We start from the raw sequence: 21,089 nt of genomic DNA on the forward strand, positions 1-21,089 counted from the left end.
CAAACAACCCAGATGACCGACATCTTCTGGGAAACCGGAAGATCAGAAATAAAATCCATAGAAATATGCGTCCAGGGCCTCTCAGGGACCGGAAAGGCAAAAGCAACCCACTAGCACGGGAACAACAAGGCTTGGCCCACGCACAAGTCCCACAGGACTGCACAAAAGAACGCACATCACGTGACAAAGAAGGCCACCAAAAGGACCTACCAACCAATTCTCTGGTACCAAATATCCCAGGATGGCCAGCCAACACAGAACAATGAACCTCAGAAATCACTCTACTAGTCCATCTGTCAGGAACAAACAGTTTCCCCACTGGACAGCGGTCAGGTTTGTCAGCCTGAAATTCCTGAAGAACCCGTCGTAAATCAGGGGAAATGGCAGAAAGGACCACCCCTTCTTTCAGAATGCCGACCGGTTCAAGGACCTCAGGAGAATCAGGCAAAAAACTCTTAGAGAGGGCATCAGCCTTAATATTCTTAGAACCCGGAAGATACGAGACCACGAAATCAAAACAGGAAAAAAACAAGAACCATCGAGCCTGTCTAGGATTCAGCCGTCTGGCAGACTCGAGGTAAATCAGATTTTTATGATCGGTCAAGACCACAATACGGTTCTTAGCTCCCTCGAGCCAATGTCGCCACTCCTCAAACGCCCACTTCATAGTCAACAACTCCCGATTGCCGACATCATAATTGCGTTCAGCAGTCGAAAACTTACGGGAAAAGAAGGCACACGGTTTCATCAAGGAACCAACAGGATCCCTCTGAGACAAAACGGCCCCTGCCCCAATCTCAGAAGAGTCAACCTCAACCTGAAACGGAAGAGAAACATCCGGTTGACGCAACACCGAGGCAGAAGTAAATCGGCGTTTAAGCTCCTGAAAGGCAGAGACAGCCACAGAGGACCAATTCGTCACATCAGCGCCTTTCTTCGTCAAATCGGTCAGGGGTTTAACCACACTGGAGAAGTTAGCAATGAAACGGCGATAAAAATTAGCAAAGCCCAAAAATTTCTGAAGGCTCTTCACAGACGTGGGTTGAATCCAATCATGAATGGCCTGAACCTTAACCGGATCCATCTCTATAGATGAGGGAGAAAAAATGAAGCCCAAAAAAGAAACCTTCTGCACTCCAAAGAGACACTTAGACCCCTTCACAAACAAAGCATTATCACGAAGGATCTGAAATACCATCCTGACCTGTTTCACATGAGACTCCCAATCATCGGAAAAAATTAAAATGTCATCCAAATATACAATCATGAATTTATCAAGATAAGTCCGGAAGATATTGTGCATGAAGGACTGAAAAACAGATGGAGCATTAGAGAGCCCGAATGGCATCACAAGGTATTCAAAATGGCCTTCAGGCGTATTAAACGCAGTTTTCCATTCATCACCCTGCTTAATACGAACAAGATTATATGCCCCCCGAAGGTCAATCTTTGTAAACCAACTAGCCCCCTTAATCCTAGCAAACAAATCGGAAAGCAGAGGTAAAGGGTATTGAAACTTGACCGTGATCTTATTCAAGAGGCGATAATCAATACAGGGTCTCAAGGAGCCATCCTTCTTAGCAACAAAAAAAATCCTGCTCCCAACGGTAAAGAAGATGGCCGAATATGCCCTTTCTCCAAAGACTCCTTAACATAACTCCGCATGGCGGTATGTTCAGGCACAGACAGGTTGAAAAGTCGGCCCTTAGGAAACTTACAGCCTGGAATCAAGTCAATAGCACAATCACAGTCCCTATGCGGTGGAAGGGAACTGGACTTGGGCTCATCGAATACATCCTGAAAATCAGACAAAAACTCTGGAATTTCAGAAGAGGAAGAAGAGGAGATTGACATCAAAGGAACGTCATTATGAACCCCCTGACATCCCCAACTAGTCACAGACATAGACTTCCAATCAAACACAGGATTATGTACCTGCAACCACGGAAAACCCAGCACAATAGCATCATGCAAATTATGCAACACCAGAAATCGACAATCTTCCTGATGGGCTGGCGCCATGCACATGGTCACCTGTGTCCAGAACTGGGGCTTATTTTTAGCCAAAGGTGTAGCATTGATGCCTCTTAAAGGAATAGGGTTCTGCAAAGACTGTAAGGGAAAACCACAACGCCTGGCAAACTCAAAGTCCATTAAGTTCAAAGCGGCGCCTGAATCCACAATCGCCATGACAGAAAATGATGACAATGAGCAAATCAAGGACACAGATAACAGAAATTTAGGTTGTACAGTACTGATGGTAAATGAACTGGCGATCCTCTTGGTACGCTTAGGGCAGACTGAAATGACATGAGAAGCATCGCCACAATAAAAACACAACCTATTCTGACGTCTGAATCCCCGTTGTTCCGTTCTAGACAGAATCCTATCACACTGCATTGGCTCAGGCATCTGCTCTGAGGACAACGCCACAGCGCGCACAGTTCTGCGCTCCCGCAAGCGCCGATCAATCTGAATGGCCAGAGACATATAATCACTCAGACCGAAAGGCGTGGGAAACCCCACCATAACATCTTTAACGGATTCAGAAAGACCCTTTCTGAAAATTGCTGCCAAAGCATCATCATTCCATTTGGTCAACACAGACCATTTTCTAAATTTCTGACAATACAATTCTGCCGCTTCTTGACCCTGAGACAGGGCCAACAAGGTCTTCTCCGCTTGATCCACAGAATTTGATTCATCATATAATAATCCTAAAGCCTGAAAAAAGGCGTCTACATTAAGCAAGGCCGGATTCCTAGATTCCAGGGAAAATACCCAATCCTGAGGATCGCCACGCAGCAGGGAGATGACAATTTTAACCTGCTGAATGGAATCACCAGAGGATCGAGGTCTCAGAGCAAAAAACAGTTTACAGTTGTTTTTAAAACTCAAAAATTTGGACCTGTCCCCAAAAAACAAATCAGGAGTAGGAACCTTAAGCTCTAAAACTGGAGTCTGAACAATATAATCAGAAATACTCTGTACCCTAGCAGCAAGCTGGTACTGTTGTGATCTGGTGACCTTGGAGCCGCATGGGACTTTCTCAGGAGTAGGTGGAACCTGTACTGACCGCAAACCCTAAACTGACACCGCAACTAGAAGTAGCCGTGGGGTGTACCTAACACATCCTAGACACCTCGATACAGCCGGAGGACTAAATACCCCTATAGATGGAAATGGGAATTCTATCTTGCCTCAGAGCAGAACCCCAAAGGATAGGCAGCCCCCCACAAATATTGACTGTGAGTATTAGAGGAAAAGACACACGCAGACAGAAAATCAGGATTTAGCAAAAGAGGCCATGCTAGCTAAATAGGAAAGGATAGGACAGAATACTAAGCGGTCAGTATTAAAACCCTAAAAATATCCACAGCAGATAATACAAAAATTCCACCATCTAACTAAAGACATGGAATGTATATCTGCATCTCCTGAGAATCCAACTTGACTGAAATATCCAAACACAGTCTAAGCTGGACAAGAAAAAACAATGAATAGCACTGAATTGTAAAGCACACAGCATGTGTGCTGTAGAAACAAAAACCAGACACTTATCTTTGCTGATTTGGCAGCAGGGCAGGAGGGACCAGACAGAGATGCAAAACCTCCAAGAACAATGGACAACTGACAAGGGCTAATGAATCCTGCACACCTAAATATCCCAGTCAGAGCTGCAATCAGCAGGGACACCTGCCCAGGATTGCAACCCAGGGACAACTGCATTACTACCAACAACCACCGGAGGGAACCCAAGAGCAGAATTCACAACACCTGTCCCGCCGCCGGAAGTCCCTCGTCCACTGCAGTTCTCGCTATAACTTATGTTATTGCGAGAACTGCCGTGCACGTGGCCGGGAGTTATCTCCGGTCACTAGTCTGGTTCTCGCAAACAGCTGATCAGCTGATTGTGAGAACGCTGTAGTGTAGGTGATCGCTGGAGAGTTATCAACTGCGATCTTCTACAGGCTCTGCTACATCTGGATGTCAGGCATCCAGATGTAGCAGAGCTGGACTCGTCTACAATGCGTGCACATACAACATACACCATGCAACATACACCATGCAATAACACGCGTCGACATGCAACATGTGGCAACATGCGACATGCAACAACATACAACATGCTGCGACATGCGACACCATGCGACATGCAACATGCGACAACATGCAACGACATGCAACATTTGACATGCACCATACAACACATACATACAGTACATACATATAGACATACAGTACATTAAACATGGATTACATACTCACCATCACTTGTCACTTTGATCCCCGAAGCCAGTGTCACCTGTAAAAATGTTAAAATAATAAACAAACAATATACTCCCTGATCCGCAGAAATCTAATTAAAACCCACGACGATCTCCCGGGGAGAGCAGCAGCATCAGCTGATGTGACCGTTCTCCAGGGGCTCCAGGTATACAAGGAAGGAAGGTATCCTTCCGCACTGTATTCCTCCGCCACTGTAAAAAATAGTCCCTAGTCTCACTTGTGGCACTACTTTGTGAGAAAGTTCCCACGCAGCAATGCCATAAAGTGAGACCCTGAACTGAGGTAACCTCAGTGACACACAGCAGGAGCCATTGTCTCCTGTCAGTGTGTCACTGGAGGTCCTATAGAGCAGTGACATCGTCGTGGGACACTCGTTATTAATTGGATTACGGCGGACAGGTAGTATACGGTTTATTATTTTGAATTTTTTGCAGGTGATCGAGTATGGTAAGTATGGTTAAATTAAGAATATTAAAATACTTTTTTTCAAGCTGTGTCTTTATTTTGTTTTTTAACTCTTTCACTACTCTCTTATTGACGCCTCTCCATTATTAACCCGGCTTAGTGTCACCTTACAATAGCAAGGTGACATTAACCCCTTATTACCCCATATCCCACCGCTACACGGGAGTGGGAAGAGAGAAGCTAAGTGCCGGAATTGGCGCATCTTACTAGATGGTGGCCCGATTCTAAAGCATCGTGTATTCTAAAATATGTATGTAGTTTATTTATGAAGATTTCAGAATAATGCAATTTATACACAGGATTCGGCCGGCTGCAACCAATTAGCGAAGCGTGGTTCAAATTCCGCACCAATTCGCGGGCGGACTGCGATTGTCGCAAATTGTTCGCGGCCGGGCGTGACCAATCAGTGAAGCCAGGGCCAGCTCCAGGTTTTTGAGGGCTCCGGGCAAAAGAGTCTCAGTGGGCCCCCCTCTTTAACACATACCACGATTCATGATGCACAGGTACAGCAGAGAAATATAGCACAGCCAAGTAGCGTATAGCACAGCAAACGTAGTATACAACACAGCCCACGTAGTATATAACACATCCACGTAGTATATAACACATCCACGTAGTATATAACACAGCCCACGTAGTATATAACACAGCCACGTAGTATATTGCCCAGCCACATAGTATATAGCACAGCCGACGTAGTAAATAGCACAGCCCACGTAGTATATAGCACAGCCACGTAGTATATAGCACAGCCACGTAGTATATAGCACAGCAACGTAGTATATAACACAGCTTATGTATATAGCACAGCCACGTAGTATATAGCACAGCAACGTAGTATATAACACAGCTTATGTAGTATATAGCACAGCCACGTAGTATATAGCACAGCCACGTAGTACATAGCACAGCCACGTAGTACATAGCACAGCCACATAGTACATAGCACAGCCCACATAGTATAAAGCACAGCCCACGTAGTATATAGCACAGTCCACGTAGTATGTAGCACAGCCATATAGTATATAGCGCAGCCCACATAGTATATAGCACGCCCACGTAGTATATAGCACAGCCACGTAGTACATAGCACAGCCACATAGTACATAGCACAGCCCACATAGTATAAAGCACAGCCCACGTAGTATATAGCACAGTCCACGTAGTATGTAGCACAGCCATATAGTATATAGCGCAGCCCACATAGTATATAGCACGCCCACGTAGTATATAGCACAGCCACGTAGTATATAGCACAGCCCACGTGATATATAGCACAGGCCACGTAGTAAATAGCACAGCCACGTAGTATATTGCCCAGCTACGTAGTATATTGCCCAGCCACGTAGTATATAGCACAGATATGTAGTATATAACACAGCCCATGCAGTATCTAACACAGCCCACGTAGTATATAGCACAGCCACGTAGTATATACGTAGTATATAGCAATGTGGGCACCATATCTCTGTTAAAAAAAGAATGAAAATGAAAAATACTTATATACTTGCCTTCCTTCGGCCCCCCGGATCCAGCCGAGGCGTTTACCGATGCTCCTCGCGACGCTCCGGTCCCAAGAGTGCATTGCCGTCATCATCTCGCGAGACCGCTACGTCATCATCTCGCCAGACCGCAATGCATGGACCGGTCACCGGAGTGTCGCGAGGAGTGGGAAAGGACTCTGCTGGATCCAGAAGGTGAGTATATAATGATTTTTTATTTTTTAAAATTATTTTTAACATTAGATCCCGAGCCAATGTCGCTGATTGGTCGTGCCGGCTGGGCGCGACCAATCAGCGAAGCGGGATTTAAATCCCGCGGCACTGTCACCCAATTAGCGAAGCGCGATTTAAATCCCGCGCCAATGTCGCTGATTGGTCCCGCTGGCTGGGCGCGAGCAATCAGCGAAGCGAGATTTAAATCCCACGCCAATGGCGCTGATTGGTCGCGCCGGCTGGGAGCGAACAATCAGCGAAGCGGTGGGACCGGAGCATCGCGAGCTGCAGGAAAAGCTGCTGCGGAGGCGACGGAAGGTGAGAATATCACGATTTTTAAAAAAAATTATTTTTAACATTAGATCTTTTTACTATTGATGCTGCATAGGCAGCATCAATAGTAAAAAGTTGGTCACACAGGATTAATAACAGGGTTAATAGCAGCGTTAACGGAATGCGTTACACCGCGGCATAACGCGGTCCATTAACGCTGCCATTAACCCTGTGTGAGCGCTGACTGGAGGGGAGTATGGAGCGGGCACTGACTGCGGGGAGTAAGGAGCTGCCATTTTTCCGCCGGTCTGTGCCCGTCACTGATTGGTCGTGGCTGTTTTGCCGCGACCAATCAGCGACTTGGGATTTCCGTTAAAGAAAGACAGACCGAAAGACAGAAAGACGGAAGTGCTTAGACCAAAAAATTGCCCTCCTGGCCAGCAGAGGGCTTCCCTCTAAGCCATAACATGTAAACCTATAAACAGTATGCTAGGTTGCAGAGTGAAAAACACAATTATAGATAAGAAAGTAGCAACCAAGCAAGAGAGGTACCAAAGCTGAAATAATTTTATTAAGGTGTCAAATACACAAAAGAACAGTAGTAACATATAGACAAAAACAGTGGAAGGGGGAAAGCATGCCAACAAATATGCAGCCAACAAGATGTGAATAGGTGGCTGAAAAAGGACACAGTGAATCCAGATAGCCTGAACACCACCCTGCCGGAGCACGCCCGAAAATACAATAGTTACAATTGAGAATGAGCACTGATTTGCACACTGAGCAAAAGAAAATGCCCAGAAAAGAGCGGGATGATAATAATGACAGCACACACTAGAGAGCACCTTCAAAAGAATATAATAAATGCTAAAATAGCAAATAAAGCAAAGGAGCAACTCTAGTAATCAAGTGCCATGAAAAGACCTGTGCATAATCAGAATAGGGCATGCAAATACACTTGGTGCCTGTCCACCAGTCCTAGGCATAGATTGAATGTACTAGACATGTGACCAGTATATTACCTTGGGACATGGCTGGCACCAGGCTCCGGCGTGGTGTGGACAGGAGAGGGCCTCGACGCACATTTCGCCGAGCAGGCTTCGTCAGGACGAAGCCTGATCGGCGAAACGTGCGTCGAGGCCCTCTCCTGTCCACACCACGCCGGAGTCTGGTGCCAGCCATGTCCCAAGGTGATATACTGGTCACATGTCTAGTACATTCAATCTATGCCTAGGACTGGTGGACAGGCACCAAGTGTATTTGCATGCCCTATTCTGATTATGCACAGGTCTTTTCATGGCACTTGATTACTAGAGTTGCTCCTTTGCTTTATTTGCTATTTTAGCATTTATTATATTCTTTTGAAGGTGCTCTCTAGTGTGTGCTGTCATTATTATCATCCCGCTCTTTTCTGGGCATTTTCTTTTGCTCAGTGTGCAAATCAGTGCTCATTCTCAATTGTAACTATTGTATTTTCGGGCGTGCTCCGGCAGGGTGGTGTTCAGGCTATCTGGATTCACTGTGTCCTTTTTCAGCCACCTATTCACATCTTGTTGGCTGCATATTTGTTGGCATGCTTTCCCCCTTCCACTGTTTTTGTCTATATGTTACTACTGTTCTTTTGTGTATTTGACACCTTAATAAAATTATTTCAGCTTTGGTACCTCTCTTGCTTGGTTGCTACTTTCTTATCTATAATTGTGTTTTTCACTCTGCAACCTAGCATACTGTTTATAGGTTTACAGAAAGACGGAAGTGACCCTTAGACAATTATATAGTAGACTAGATGGTGGCTCGATTCTAATGCATTGGGTATTCTAGAATATGTATGTATGTATGTCGCGCTGTGAGTGGGGATTAAATTCCGCTCCAATAACGCTGATTGGTCGCGGCCGGCCACGTAGTATATAGCACAGCCCACGTAGTATATAACACAGCAACGTAGTATATAGCACAGCCAACACAGTAGATAGCGCAGCCACTTAGTATATAGCAGCCACGTAGTATATAGTACAGCCACGTAGTATATAGCACAGCGATGTAGTATATAACACAGCCCACGTAGTATATAGCACAGCCACATAGTATATAGCACAGCCACATAGTATATAGCACAGCCACGTAGTATATAGCACAGCCACGTAGTATATAGCACAGCCACGTAGTATATAGCACAGCGATGAAGTATATAACACAGCCACGTAGTATATAACACAGCCACGTAGTACATAGCACAGCCCATGCAGTAGATAGCAGCCACGTAGTATATAGCACAGCCCACGTAGTATATAACACAGCCACGTAATATATAGTACAGCCAACGCAGTAGATAGCGCAGCCTTGTAGTATATAGCAGCCACGTAGTAAATAACAGAGCCCACAAAAAGAATTAAAATAAAAAAGTTATATACTCACCTTCCTTCGTCCACCGAAGCTGTCCCGCTCCTCCCGATGCTCTCGGCAGCTTCCGTTCCAAGAGATGCATTGCGAAATTACCCAGATGACTTAGCGGTCTTTGCCAGAGACCGCTAAATCATCTGTGTAATTTCGCAATGCATCTCTGGGAACGGAAGCTGCCGAGAGCATCGGGAGGAGCGGGAAAGCTGCGGAGGCAACGGAAGGTCAGAATAGCATGATTTTTTTTTAATTACTTTTACCATTATATCTTTTTACTATTGATGCTGCATAGCCATTAATCAATGATTTATCTTTATAAATCCATACACTGTTTGAATTGATAAATTAAATAATGTTCTAGTATGCAAATAGCCTCTTCAGAGAGGAGGATTTGAATTCTATGGCGCCACCTGTTGCAAGCAATAATCCGAGGCAATTTGCATATTAAATTTCCCAGAGGAGCATTGTACAGAGTAAGCATCCTTACCTTGGCATGCCAGAGCCGCTATGTCAGTCTCCTCAAGGAAAAAGCGTTACCCCTTAGGCTGGTTTCACATTTGCGGTTGTGTCCGCTGCATTTCTGACGCATACATCCGCATGCGTCTTGATTTCCTATCTTTAACATTGTAGACGCAGGTGCATGCATGCGGTCGCCCGCATTTGCTTACGCATGCGTATTTTTGGGGTGTGTGGCTGACGTACCATGTTAAAATTTTTTGGCGTAAAATTTCCACCACCATACGCATGCGGACGCTTGCGGAAGGAGTGGTCAAAAAAAGCATTACGGTTTATGGGAACGCATGCGTGCGCAAGGACATGCGTTCACTTGCGTTTGCACAAGGGTCTATATATACAGAAATCCATTGGGCGTGGCTTGTGTCAAGGAACTGCTCCTTGAAAAAATTTTTCATGACAAACGTATACGCGCATAAACAATGCGAACACACGTAAAATGCGTGCAAACATTGCGTTTTTTATCTGTCATGCGTAAGTTGATGTGTATAACAAACGCAGCGTTATCATGCGTTTGCATGCATTTTGCCATGCGTTTGCGGTTGCATACGAAACGCTGTGGACTCAACCGCAAATGTGAACCTAGCCTTAGACGTCATGCCCTAGTGAAAATTATGTTTTAAAATAATGCCACTTCTCCCCCATGTTTTTTTTTTAAACACAAACTTCATACCTGGGTGTGCTGTCACTTAAAAGATATTCAGTCTATTGGTGTTTTACCTTTTTGTACGCCGCTAACTGCCCTGTCTTTGCAATACAGAAAAGAGAATACAGCAGAAGCCTTACCTGAGGGATTCTTTGATGACCCAGAAGTTGATGCAAAGGCAAGTGTTCCTCCTGTTTTATACAGTGCCAAAGTAGGACCATTAACAGAATTAGAACAAAAATGGTTCATTTCATTTTAATCTGCTCCACCTCCCCTGTCAGATTCATCACACACGCAGCATATGGAATCTGTCACGAGCCATATCTTTCCTGATAGAGGAGGCCATAGCAGTATGCGCCGTACGCCTGCCATGTGTTCTGTGGGATACGGCAATGTGCTGCTGCACACTTTGGACCAAGTCATATCTTAGATAGTAAGCTGCTATAAAGCTGAATTGATTTGCTTCCTGGGACATTATATTCCTTTTAATGAGAATTATACAATAAATAAAAATATGATTTTGCTCTGGTCCAGTGATTGCTGTGATGATTAAAACAAAAATATGATGCTATGAGAACTATGACATTTATGTATTGGCACAAAAAGTGAAGCGTCAAATTTGTCAGTCAGTACCAGGCTGTTTTTATGGGTCGTGCATATAAACTAACACTTTACATCTCTCCAATAAGTCTTACCTGAATGCCACCATCACTGAGATCTATCAGACATTTAATATGTGAATAATTGAAAAGTTAGAGCAGTGAACCTCTAAGATGGTTTATCTGTGCTACAGATGTCACTTTTATTTCTTTTAAGGTGAGGAAAGTCGATGCCCCTAAGGACCACTTGGATAAGGAGTGGGAAGAGTTTCAGAAAGAAATGCGTCAAGTGAATACTGTAAGTACTATTTATCTGCTCATCCACCTTCTACCTTTTTGTATACCTACCAATTCTTATTGCATTTAATGTATATGCTGTTCCATTAGAAACACTGTATACGTGTGCCAAATTAAAACAAATGAAGACGTCCCCTGTTAGTGCATATGGAAATCATAAATGAGCCGAACCGCTCTGTAGTAGCATCTGCCATGCATGTGGATTCCAATTATTTTAGAATTACATGGACAGCCATTCATCTAAATATCCATCATGTACAGCCAGGGCCGGACTGGCCATCGGGCAGTTCTGGCAAATGCCAGAAGGGCCGGTGGCAGTCGTGGGCCGCTCGATCAGTTATTGGTGTCAGGGAAGTCGGTACTATAAATAGTTACAACTTGCGATAAAGCTAAAGGACCTTCGGTGATGTCACGACTCATGAGCATGTGATCAATCACATGCATGAGTAGGCGGGATTAGAATACCAGCAGCCTGGCTGCAGGTCACATGATTAATTCCTCACTGAGAACAATGTGTCTGCACTCACTGCTGTGCCTTCCAGGGGTGCTGCGGTCACCTGACTAGGATGGGAGTAGGAGCACTCATTAACCCCTACAGCGCCAGTCGCAATAGTGGCTGCAAGACCCTAATAGGAGCCAGCATCAGGCGTGTAAGGTGAGGAGCTGTGGTGATGGTGAACTACAGGTACCAGGGAGGGAGCCTCTGCATGCCAAGTAGTGTAGAGGTGTGAGGAAAAACACAGCTGAAAAAGGGCAGCTGTACTATCACCAGGGCTTAATACTAATGCATTGCAGCAGCTGCCATGATAAAAGGGGCAATGAACTGGTGAGAGTAACCACCCTGGAAGGGGGGCTGGCTAGTAATATAACGCACTTGGAGGAAGTGTGTATAGGGTGCAGTGTCAGCGGCGCAATCCTGCAGTATTCTGCACAGTCACTGGTGCACCTCCTACAGCTATGGGTATATTCTGTGATTATTTTACTTGATTTACCTTTGATTCGTTTTGATAACCTCTGTACTCCTATTTTTCATGACATATTGTGTTGATTTATTCTTTATATTGCTGCGTCCACTGATTCATTTGATTGTGCCTATCTTCGGTGTTGGCGGCTGTCCTCCTGAGGGGCCTGTTCACTACAGTTAGGTATTTTACCAGAAGCCATTGTGCTTTTAGGGTATGTGCACATGTTGCGGTTTTTGATGCGTTTCCGCTGCGTTTTTGGACGCGTGGAATTGCCTCATCTGCAGTGCGTTGTGCACACAATGTTAATCAATAGGAAATTCAAAACCGCTGTGCACATGCTGCCGAAAAAAATGCGCGGATTAGCAGCATTTTTTTTTCCGCAGCATGTCAATGCTTTGTGCGGATCTGCAGCGTTTCTGCACCCATTGACTTGCATTGATTCAGGTACATCCGCAGCAAAACCACAGATGTAAAAAATATCTGCGGTTTAGCTGCGGATGAAACACTGCAGATCGGGAGGAGGGAGTTTGTGGGCGGTGACTGTGTGCGTGTATGTGTGTGCGGGTGGGGTCGGTGGAGCTGTGTGCGGGTCGGCGGGGCTATGTGCGGGTATCTGCAGGGATGTCCATGGGTCTGTTGGGGTTGTGTCAGTGTGTGTGTGTGCAGACATCGTCCGATGGGACTACAAGTCCCATCCGGCTGTGCCTGCTAGAGTGACAGTGATTGACACATTAGGCTACTTTCACACTAGCATCGGGCTCAGCCCGTCGCAGTGCGTCGGGCCGAGGTTACCGACGCTAGCGTTGTATACGCCGCACAACGGGGGCAGTGGATGCATTTTTCCAGCGCATCCGCTGCCCCATTGTGAGGTGCGGGGAGGTGGGGGCGGAGTTCCGGCCGCGCATGCGCGGTCGAAAAAAGTGGACCGTCGGCAGCAAAAAACGTTACATGTAGCGTTTTTTGCAGCCGACGGTCCGCCACAACACGGCGCAACCATCGCACGACGGTTGCGCCGTGTGTCAATTCGTCGCAATGCGTCGTTAATGTTAGTCAATGGAGAAAAAACGCATCCTGCAAGCACTTTTGCAGGATGCGTTTTTTTGACCAAAGCTACGCATTGCGACGGAGGACAAAAAACGCCAGTGTGAAAGTAGCCTTAGCCTACATACTCTGCTTGCATTTAGTTACCCTCACAGATATACTTTATGCGCGTTGGCTGATTACATCTTGGTGCACTGTGCCAGCCATATGGTGACGGTAGTAACAATACCGCTCTTCACAGTTGCCGAGCTCAGGGCAAGACCCGGAATATCTGAAGAGTGGTGACGTTAAGGTACCATCACACTAAGCGACTTTACAACGATATCGCTAGCGATCTGTGATGTTGCAGCGTCCTGGATAGCGATATCGTTGTGTTTGACACGCAGCAGCTATCAGGATCCTGCTGTGATATCGCTGGTCGTTGCTGAAAGTCCAGAACTTTATTTAGTCGCTGGATCTCCCGCTGACATCGCTGAATCGGTGTGTGTGACACTGATCCAGCGATGTCTTCACTGGTAACCAGGGTAAACATTGGGTTACTAAGGGCCGCGCTTAGTTACCCGATGTTTACCCTGGTTACCAGTGTAAATGTAAAAAAAAAAACAACACATACTCACATTCCGGTGCCCGGCGTCCGCTTCCCTGCACTCCTCCTGCATCCTGTGTCAGTGCTGAACATCTCCGGCATCTCCCACAGAGCAGAGCGGTGACGTCACCGCTCTGCTTTACGGCCGGCACTTACACAGGATGCAGGAGGAGTGCAGGGAAGCAGACGCCGGGCACTGGAATGTGAGTATGTGTTTTTTGTTTTTTTTTACATTTATACTGGTAACCAGGGTAAACATCGGGTTACTAAGTGCGGCCCTGCGCTTAGTAACCTGATGTTTACCCTGGTTACCCGGGGACCGGCATCGTTGGTAGCTGGAGAGCGGTCTGTGTGACAGCTCTCCAGGGACAACACAACGACTAAACAGCGACGCTGCAGCGATCGGCATCGTTGTCGATATCGCTGCAGCGTCGCTTAGTGTGACGGTACCTTTACTGATGTCACCGTTCTTCAAAATCACCGGGTCTCGTGCTGCGCAGCGAAACCAAAAGTGGCTGTAGCCAAAGTGTATGGAGCATCAGAATGAGGTTCCATAGCCTTTGGTCATCTCAATCCCTTCATTATCTACGAGATCCAGTTATGTAGGTAAAGTAGCGGCTTTTCTTGGTACTGCAACTAAAAGCAATAAATAGGACTGAGCTGTAATGCTGGATACAGCTGTGATTATATGTTATATAGTCGTGCTACACTCCCCTCACTTCTTGTAACCTACAAGTGTACAGAGATATTATACAGTCACCATGTGACAAGTGGGCCTGTGTACCTTTAAATGCCAGGGCTGAATTTTAGTCCCAGTCCGGCCCTGTGTACAGCTACTGCAGTACACTGTAGGGAAACTGTTGGACTGGCTTTGCCTTTCCCTGGCAAAATCTGTTGTGTGCTTGACTTGTCTCTGAGAAAGCAGGTGTAATTGTGGCTAAAATGATAGTTTTTTTTTTTACTCATGTCACTATGGCTACGTTCACATTAGCGTTAAGCTAATGTGCGTCGGGTTTGCGTCGGCGACGCAGCGGCGACGCATGCGTCATGCGCCCCCTATACTTAACATGGGGGACGCATGCGTTTTTTTTTGTTGCGTTGTGCCACACATGCGTCTTTTTTGCCGCAAGCGTCGGACCAAGAAAACGCAACAAGTTGCATTTTTCTTGCGTCCGATTTTCGGCAAAAAACGACGCATGCGTCGCAAAACGCAGCGTTTTTGCGTGCGTTTTGCCGCGTTTTTGCGTGCGTTGTGCGTTGCGTCGCCGACGCAGCGGCGCACAACGCTAGTGTGAACTTAGCCTAACTTCACATTCTCACACCCTTTTTTTTTTTTGCCTGTGGCCAGCCTAACCAAGTTCTCTTGATCCACAACTGGCATCTTAGGCTGCCTAGCCAACCAGACTGCTACCGTTTTAACTTCTGTGTAATAACCCCCCTCCTTGTAGAGCAAGCACAAGGGCCAGGACCGAGACTCCTTGCCTGCAATAACAAAGAGGCTGCAAGAGCACTCAATTGTACAAAAACACACCTAGATGCTTGGGTTAACTCGCATAATCTGGTCCCAGGTTTGTCATCTTTTCACAGTTTCTCAGGACAACGACCAGTAGAAAAAAAACAGTCCAAATGGACTCCAATAAGAAATCAACCTTCAAATTTCTACCTGTCTTGCAACCCCTATCGCAGCTCACCAAGTCTAGTTCTGACCACAAAACCTTAGCCCAGGGGGGCACAACATTTTTTGGTCCAAGGGCCACATTGCCATACTGAATCAATCCCAAGAGCCATAAATCCTCCTCAAGCTCAAATCTCTATGTTTTGACACTTTTTTTTAACTTTTAACATAGCCATAAAATACATTATGGATTGCAACATGTACAAGATCAGAACCACTGATACCACTTGAGTGCAACACCAGAACCACCATCAGTATATGAATGCAGCACAAGAACTACCATCAGTACATGAATGCAACAACTGACACACAGTCAGAACATGAATGCAGCATCAGAAATACCATCAATACAGCACCAAGATTAGTACAGTGATGAATTGTAATGTCAAGTCAGACCCATATTCATTTGTATTGCATAAACCTACAAATCCCAGCATGTCCTTAAGGTACCGTTACACTAAACGATTTACCAACGATCACGACCAGCGATATGACCTGACCTGGCCGTGATCGTTGGTAAGTCGTTGTGTGGTCGCTGGAGAGCTGTCACACAGACAGCTCTCCAGCGACCAACGATGCCGAGGTCCCTGGGTAACCAGGGTAAACATCGGGTTACTAAGCGCAGGGCCGCGCTTAGTAACCCGATGTTTACCCTGGTTACCATTGTAAATGTATAAAAAAAACACTACATACTTACATTCCGGTGTCTGTCACGTCCCCCGCCGTCAGCTTCCCGCACTGATTGTGTCAGTGCCGGCCGTAAAGCACAGCACAGCGGTGACGTCACCGCTGTGCTCTGCTTTTACTTTACGGCCGGCGCTCACAGTCAGTGCGGGAAGCTGATGGCGAGGGACGTGACAGACATCAGAATGTGAGTATGTAGTGGTTTTTTTTTTTACATTTACAATGGTAACCAGGGTAAACATCGGGTTACTAAGCGTGGCCCTGCGCTTAGTAACCCGATGTTTACCCTGGTTACAAGCAAACACATCGCTCCAGCGATGACAGCGGGTGATCCAGCGACGAAATAAAGTTCTGGACTTCTAGCTCCCACCAGCGATGTCACAGCAGGATCCTGATCGCTGCTGCGTGTCAAACACAACGAGATCGCTATCCAGGACGCTGCAACGTCACGGATCGCTGTCGTTCTCGTTGGAAAGTTGCATCTCCTTACCATTGTTATCTTTAGATTGCGGACCATACAGGAAGAAAAGCACCAATGAGACGCAGGCAGTATCACAAATAAACATTTACATCCAGGCAACTTATAGGTGAGCTCTTCTCTGATTGGAGTAATTCCCATCCCTTTTGTCTCCATGTAGCACAGTCGCCATGATGAGATTTAATTCCCAGAGCTTCTCTCTCCAAATTTGCCTCTTCTTTGTCTTCAGCAGCACATCCCGACACTGTGCCTTTAAAAATAAAAGCATCTTTATACTGCTCCATAAATACAGTGGTGTGAAAAAAGTGTTTGCTCCTTTCCTGATTTCCTATTCTTTTGTATGTTCATCACACTTAAATGTTTCAGATCACCAAACAAATATTAGACAAAGATAACACAAGTAAACACAAAGTGTACCGTATTTTCTGCTGTATAAGACGACTGGGCGTATAAGACGACCCCCAACTTTTCCACATAAAATATGGAATTTGGGATATACTCGCCGTATAAGACGGGGGTCATCTTATACACCCAGTCACCTTATACGGCATGTGCGGTGCGTATGGTTCCCAGGGTCTGGAGGAGAGGAGACTCTCCTTCAGGCCCTGGGATCCATATTCATGTAAAAAAAAAAAAAAAAAGAATAAAAATAAAAAATATGGATATACCCACCCTCCGATGGCCCCTGACTCAGCGGTGCAAGTGGCAGCCTCCGTTCCTAAGATTGCATTGAGCGTAGGACCTGCGACCCTGCGTATAAGACGATCCCCGACTTTTGAAACGATTTTCAGGGGTCAAAAAGTCGTCTTATACGCCGGAAAATAAGGTAGTTTTTAAATGACTGCCTTTATTATTGAGGAAAAAACAAATCCAAACCTACAGGGCCCTGTGTGAAAAAGTGATTGCCCCCTAAACCTAACTCGTTGGGCCACCTTCAGCAGCAGCTACTGCATGTATCCTTCATTCCAGAAGTTGTCCCCTACCTGGATGACATCCTAATGAATTCCCTATCCCTTTCCTAAATGCTTTTACAGTCTATAAATTATCCTAGCATATAGATTCTTATTTCAGAGCTACATTTGTCTTGTCTCATTTTCTTCTGTGGGTGCTGGGCTACATGGTCTCATCTAAAGAGTCTATATCCATCCACTTCAATTTGTGATTCTGGTCCTTCGGCATTAGTAACCAGTCTTCCTTGACCACTCTACTCTACTCACCCAGATGTTTGCCATGCTTCTCCCATCGTCCTCCCTGGTCCATCCTTTATTCCACCTAATCTACTACAGGACCTGTGAGTCCTTCTTCCAACGATGCCAGGAATGATAATATTACCCTCTTTGTTGCTCCCTTGCTTCTATCCTTCCTTCCTTATCTTTGTCTAGATCTGCTCTTGATCTGGAGTCCAACTGAGCTTCCTAAAGGGACAAACCTCAGCCCCTATGCATTTTTTCACAGAGTTTTAACCTCAAAATCTGACACCTGGAACTTCCTTCAGTGTGTTGCCCATGCAGTACTCCCTTATTAATTCCCTGTCACTCCTTTGGGCTTCATCCTGGTTTTGGAGGCCTGTCAGTTGGGTTAATTTAAAGTGAACCTGTCATCAGGATTTTGCTAAGTAAACTAAAGACACTGTCAGGTTGGCGCCGTTATACTGATTAAAATGATACCTTGGATGATAAAATCTGTCTTGTGGTAGTTGTTTAATCTTTATTTGTAGTTTTCAGTTAATGAGATTCTCCTGCTTCGGAGCAGCCTGTTGGAGGGGCTTTATGTGGTGCTCTGCTTACATGTTCATCACTATGGGCTTATGACAGGGCACTGATCCTTTAGTGACCTGCCCTCTATTTTACATACTGGATATCATATTGTGGTGTTACAAACATTTTTTTTTTTTACATTCATTAAAATGATGCCTGTGCTATAGCATGATACATGCCTAATATGCATACATGCATTTATGCTTTAGTCCTATACAATTGTGAGGGAGGGGATATCTTCATCAAAATAGCACTGGCGGGGGTGCCTGCATAGTACCATCTATCACGTTCCAATAGATGCTACTGTGCAGGCGCCGCCGCCATTTTCAAAATCTCATTAAATGAAAACTGCAAATGCAGATTAATCTACAACCACAAGATGGATTTCAACTTCCAAGGTATCATTTTAATCAGTGTAAGGCCGGCGTCACACTAGAGAGGAATATGGACGTATGAGAGGCGCAAAAACAACGCATTGCACACGGACCAATGATTCTCTATGGGGCAGCTCCTATCTGCCATATACTTCGCGGCCGTATTTTAAGTGCGTAGAAAATCGCAGCATGCTGCGTTTGTCAGCGTATTGCACAACAAATCTGCCAATGAAAGTCTATGGGGGCGAGAAAAATATGGATTACACACTGACCATGCTTGTGACTTGTGAGAAATACGCACCAGTGTTCTATAGAAAAGCCGGCAATTCAGTGCGGTGTACAGTAAAATCACACTGACAGGTTAGAATAGATAAAATAAATGTCTACACATAGTATAGATTAATACAGAGCTAGATAGCATAAAAGATATATATATATATGTATATATATATATATATATATATATATATATATATATATATATATATATATATATAATAAAATCAAGCATCCTCGCCTTGAATACGGATCACTGTTCAGGAACTTTTCTGCGTGTTACGCCTGTAAAAAGACGGACCGTATTTCCCTACACTAAGTGTGATGCCGGCCTAACTGCGCCAACCTGACGCTCTCTGTAGTTTAATGATCAAAATCCTTCTGACAGGTTCGCTTTAAGCTGCTATTTGAGGATTTATCCATACTACTTTCCTGAAAGATGGCTTTTCTATGGGCTATTGCCTTCCTCAGACTAATGTCTGAATTGGCAGCTCTCATGTCATTCACCTTCCTGGTTCACCGCCAAGTCTAGTCAGGGCTACATCATATTTTTCACTTCCTTCTAAAATTGGTATCCTAATCTCACTAAATACAGAGTTCATGCAGTAAATACAGTTTGTATTGTTCAATAACCAGGCCTGTTTCTACACCTCTCTATTAGCGTTGTCAAACCACAGTCCATACATACAAAGGGTGATAAACAGAACGCTCAAGCCAATACACTGTGAATTCCTAACCACCGCAACATTAGTTACCAACAATATCCATGTTGCCCTACTAACCATAGAAGGCAAACCAAGTAATGTTGCCAGATTAGTAAATAAATAAATAACTACTGCTATGCTTACAACTGTAGTGAGAAGAGTATCCAGTCCCTCCACCCCGACGCACGTTTCTTCCACACTTCTTCAGGGGGCGTGTCGGGGAAGAGGGAAATCCGGTCTCTTATACTGCCCTGTGTCCAATGCTGAGCCTGCCCTATAAGTCATGTGACCACTGGTTGCCCTGAATACCCGGCGCACCGAATCGTTCCCCCGCCATCAGTTAATAACTCATCATCCTCGGCCGGCGAGAAGCCGTTCACGCACGGAGCAGAGGTGGCGGCTCACGTGCCTGTCAGCTGACTCTAATGGCCGAGGAAATCCGAGTCTATGGCCGGAAAGACCCGAGACAGCGCGCTCCACAACTACACCAATGATCACAGGACTGCTGCTAAGAACGAAACTACTTTCTAATTAGAGTTACTCATGCTAGCTGTAATTCATGCTGTGCTTCATAAATATATTTAATAGTGGCTAAATTTATTAATAAATTATAATAATAATAATAAATGTGACTAATTTAATATACATTTATATTTTATAATAAAAAGTGACAAATATAATATATCCATTCTATATAATCATATTTCTAAATTAAAGTGACTACAGTGCTAATATAGTATAATACATTATTTATATATAAAGTGACATTAGTGCTAATCATTTATAAAACTAGAAGCCAAATACACTAAGCTAAATTACTAAAATATAAAAGATAATACTAACATGTCATTAATATTAAGTGCTATATGAGAAACCTAGTAAAATTCAGTTCATAAATCATTATATATGCAATTTTCAAAGTCCCTATTATACTAATCAAATCATGACAGTTTAAATAATCATTTTATAAAGAGAATTAAAGAGGCACTTATACAGCGTGGATACAGCAGAAACATTTATCATAGATGTAATAAGTCTCTTCTATAGATTTCAATTCAACAAAGTTTTGTTGATAGCCCCTTCATTATAAGCAGGATCTCAGTCATAACACAAACAGAACAAGACGAAAGTATCCTATAAGAAACTAAAGAATATAAAATTAATAAAATAAATACCTTATAATCAAACCCTCTACCCCTAAAAACAACAATTGATAAGACAGACTAATATGGTGATTACAGGAAGGCACTGAAACCAAAACTTTCGTTTAACCCATACGGGGCCACTGTTCCCAGCCTATAGATCCATTTACATTCTAATTTGGCTAAAGTTTTATCCAAATCTCCTCCCCTCA

At 44.7% G+C, this 21,089-nt stretch overlaps 1 protein-coding gene across 1 annotated transcript in view; it reads left to right on the plus strand.

Moving 5' to 3' along the window:
• The window catches only part of ZNF830 (zinc finger protein 830), a 255,034-nt gene that overhangs the window by 177,539 nt on the left and 56,406 nt on the right, over positions 1-21,089 (plus strand). Inside the window, exons 7-8 of the mRNA XM_077269538.1 lie at positions 10,414-10,477; positions 11,116-11,196. Of these exons, the coding sequence (XP_077125653.1) occupies positions 10,414-10,477; positions 11,116-11,196 (145 nt within the window). The remainder of the gene's footprint in view (positions 1-10,413; positions 10,478-11,115; positions 11,197-21,089) is intronic.

This window comes from Ranitomeya variabilis, chromosome 6 (genome assembly GCF_051348905.1).
Source record: "Ranitomeya variabilis isolate aRanVar5 chromosome 6, aRanVar5.hap1, whole genome shotgun sequence".
Lineage (NCBI taxonomy): Eukaryota > Metazoa > Chordata > Amphibia > Anura > Dendrobatidae > Ranitomeya > Ranitomeya variabilis.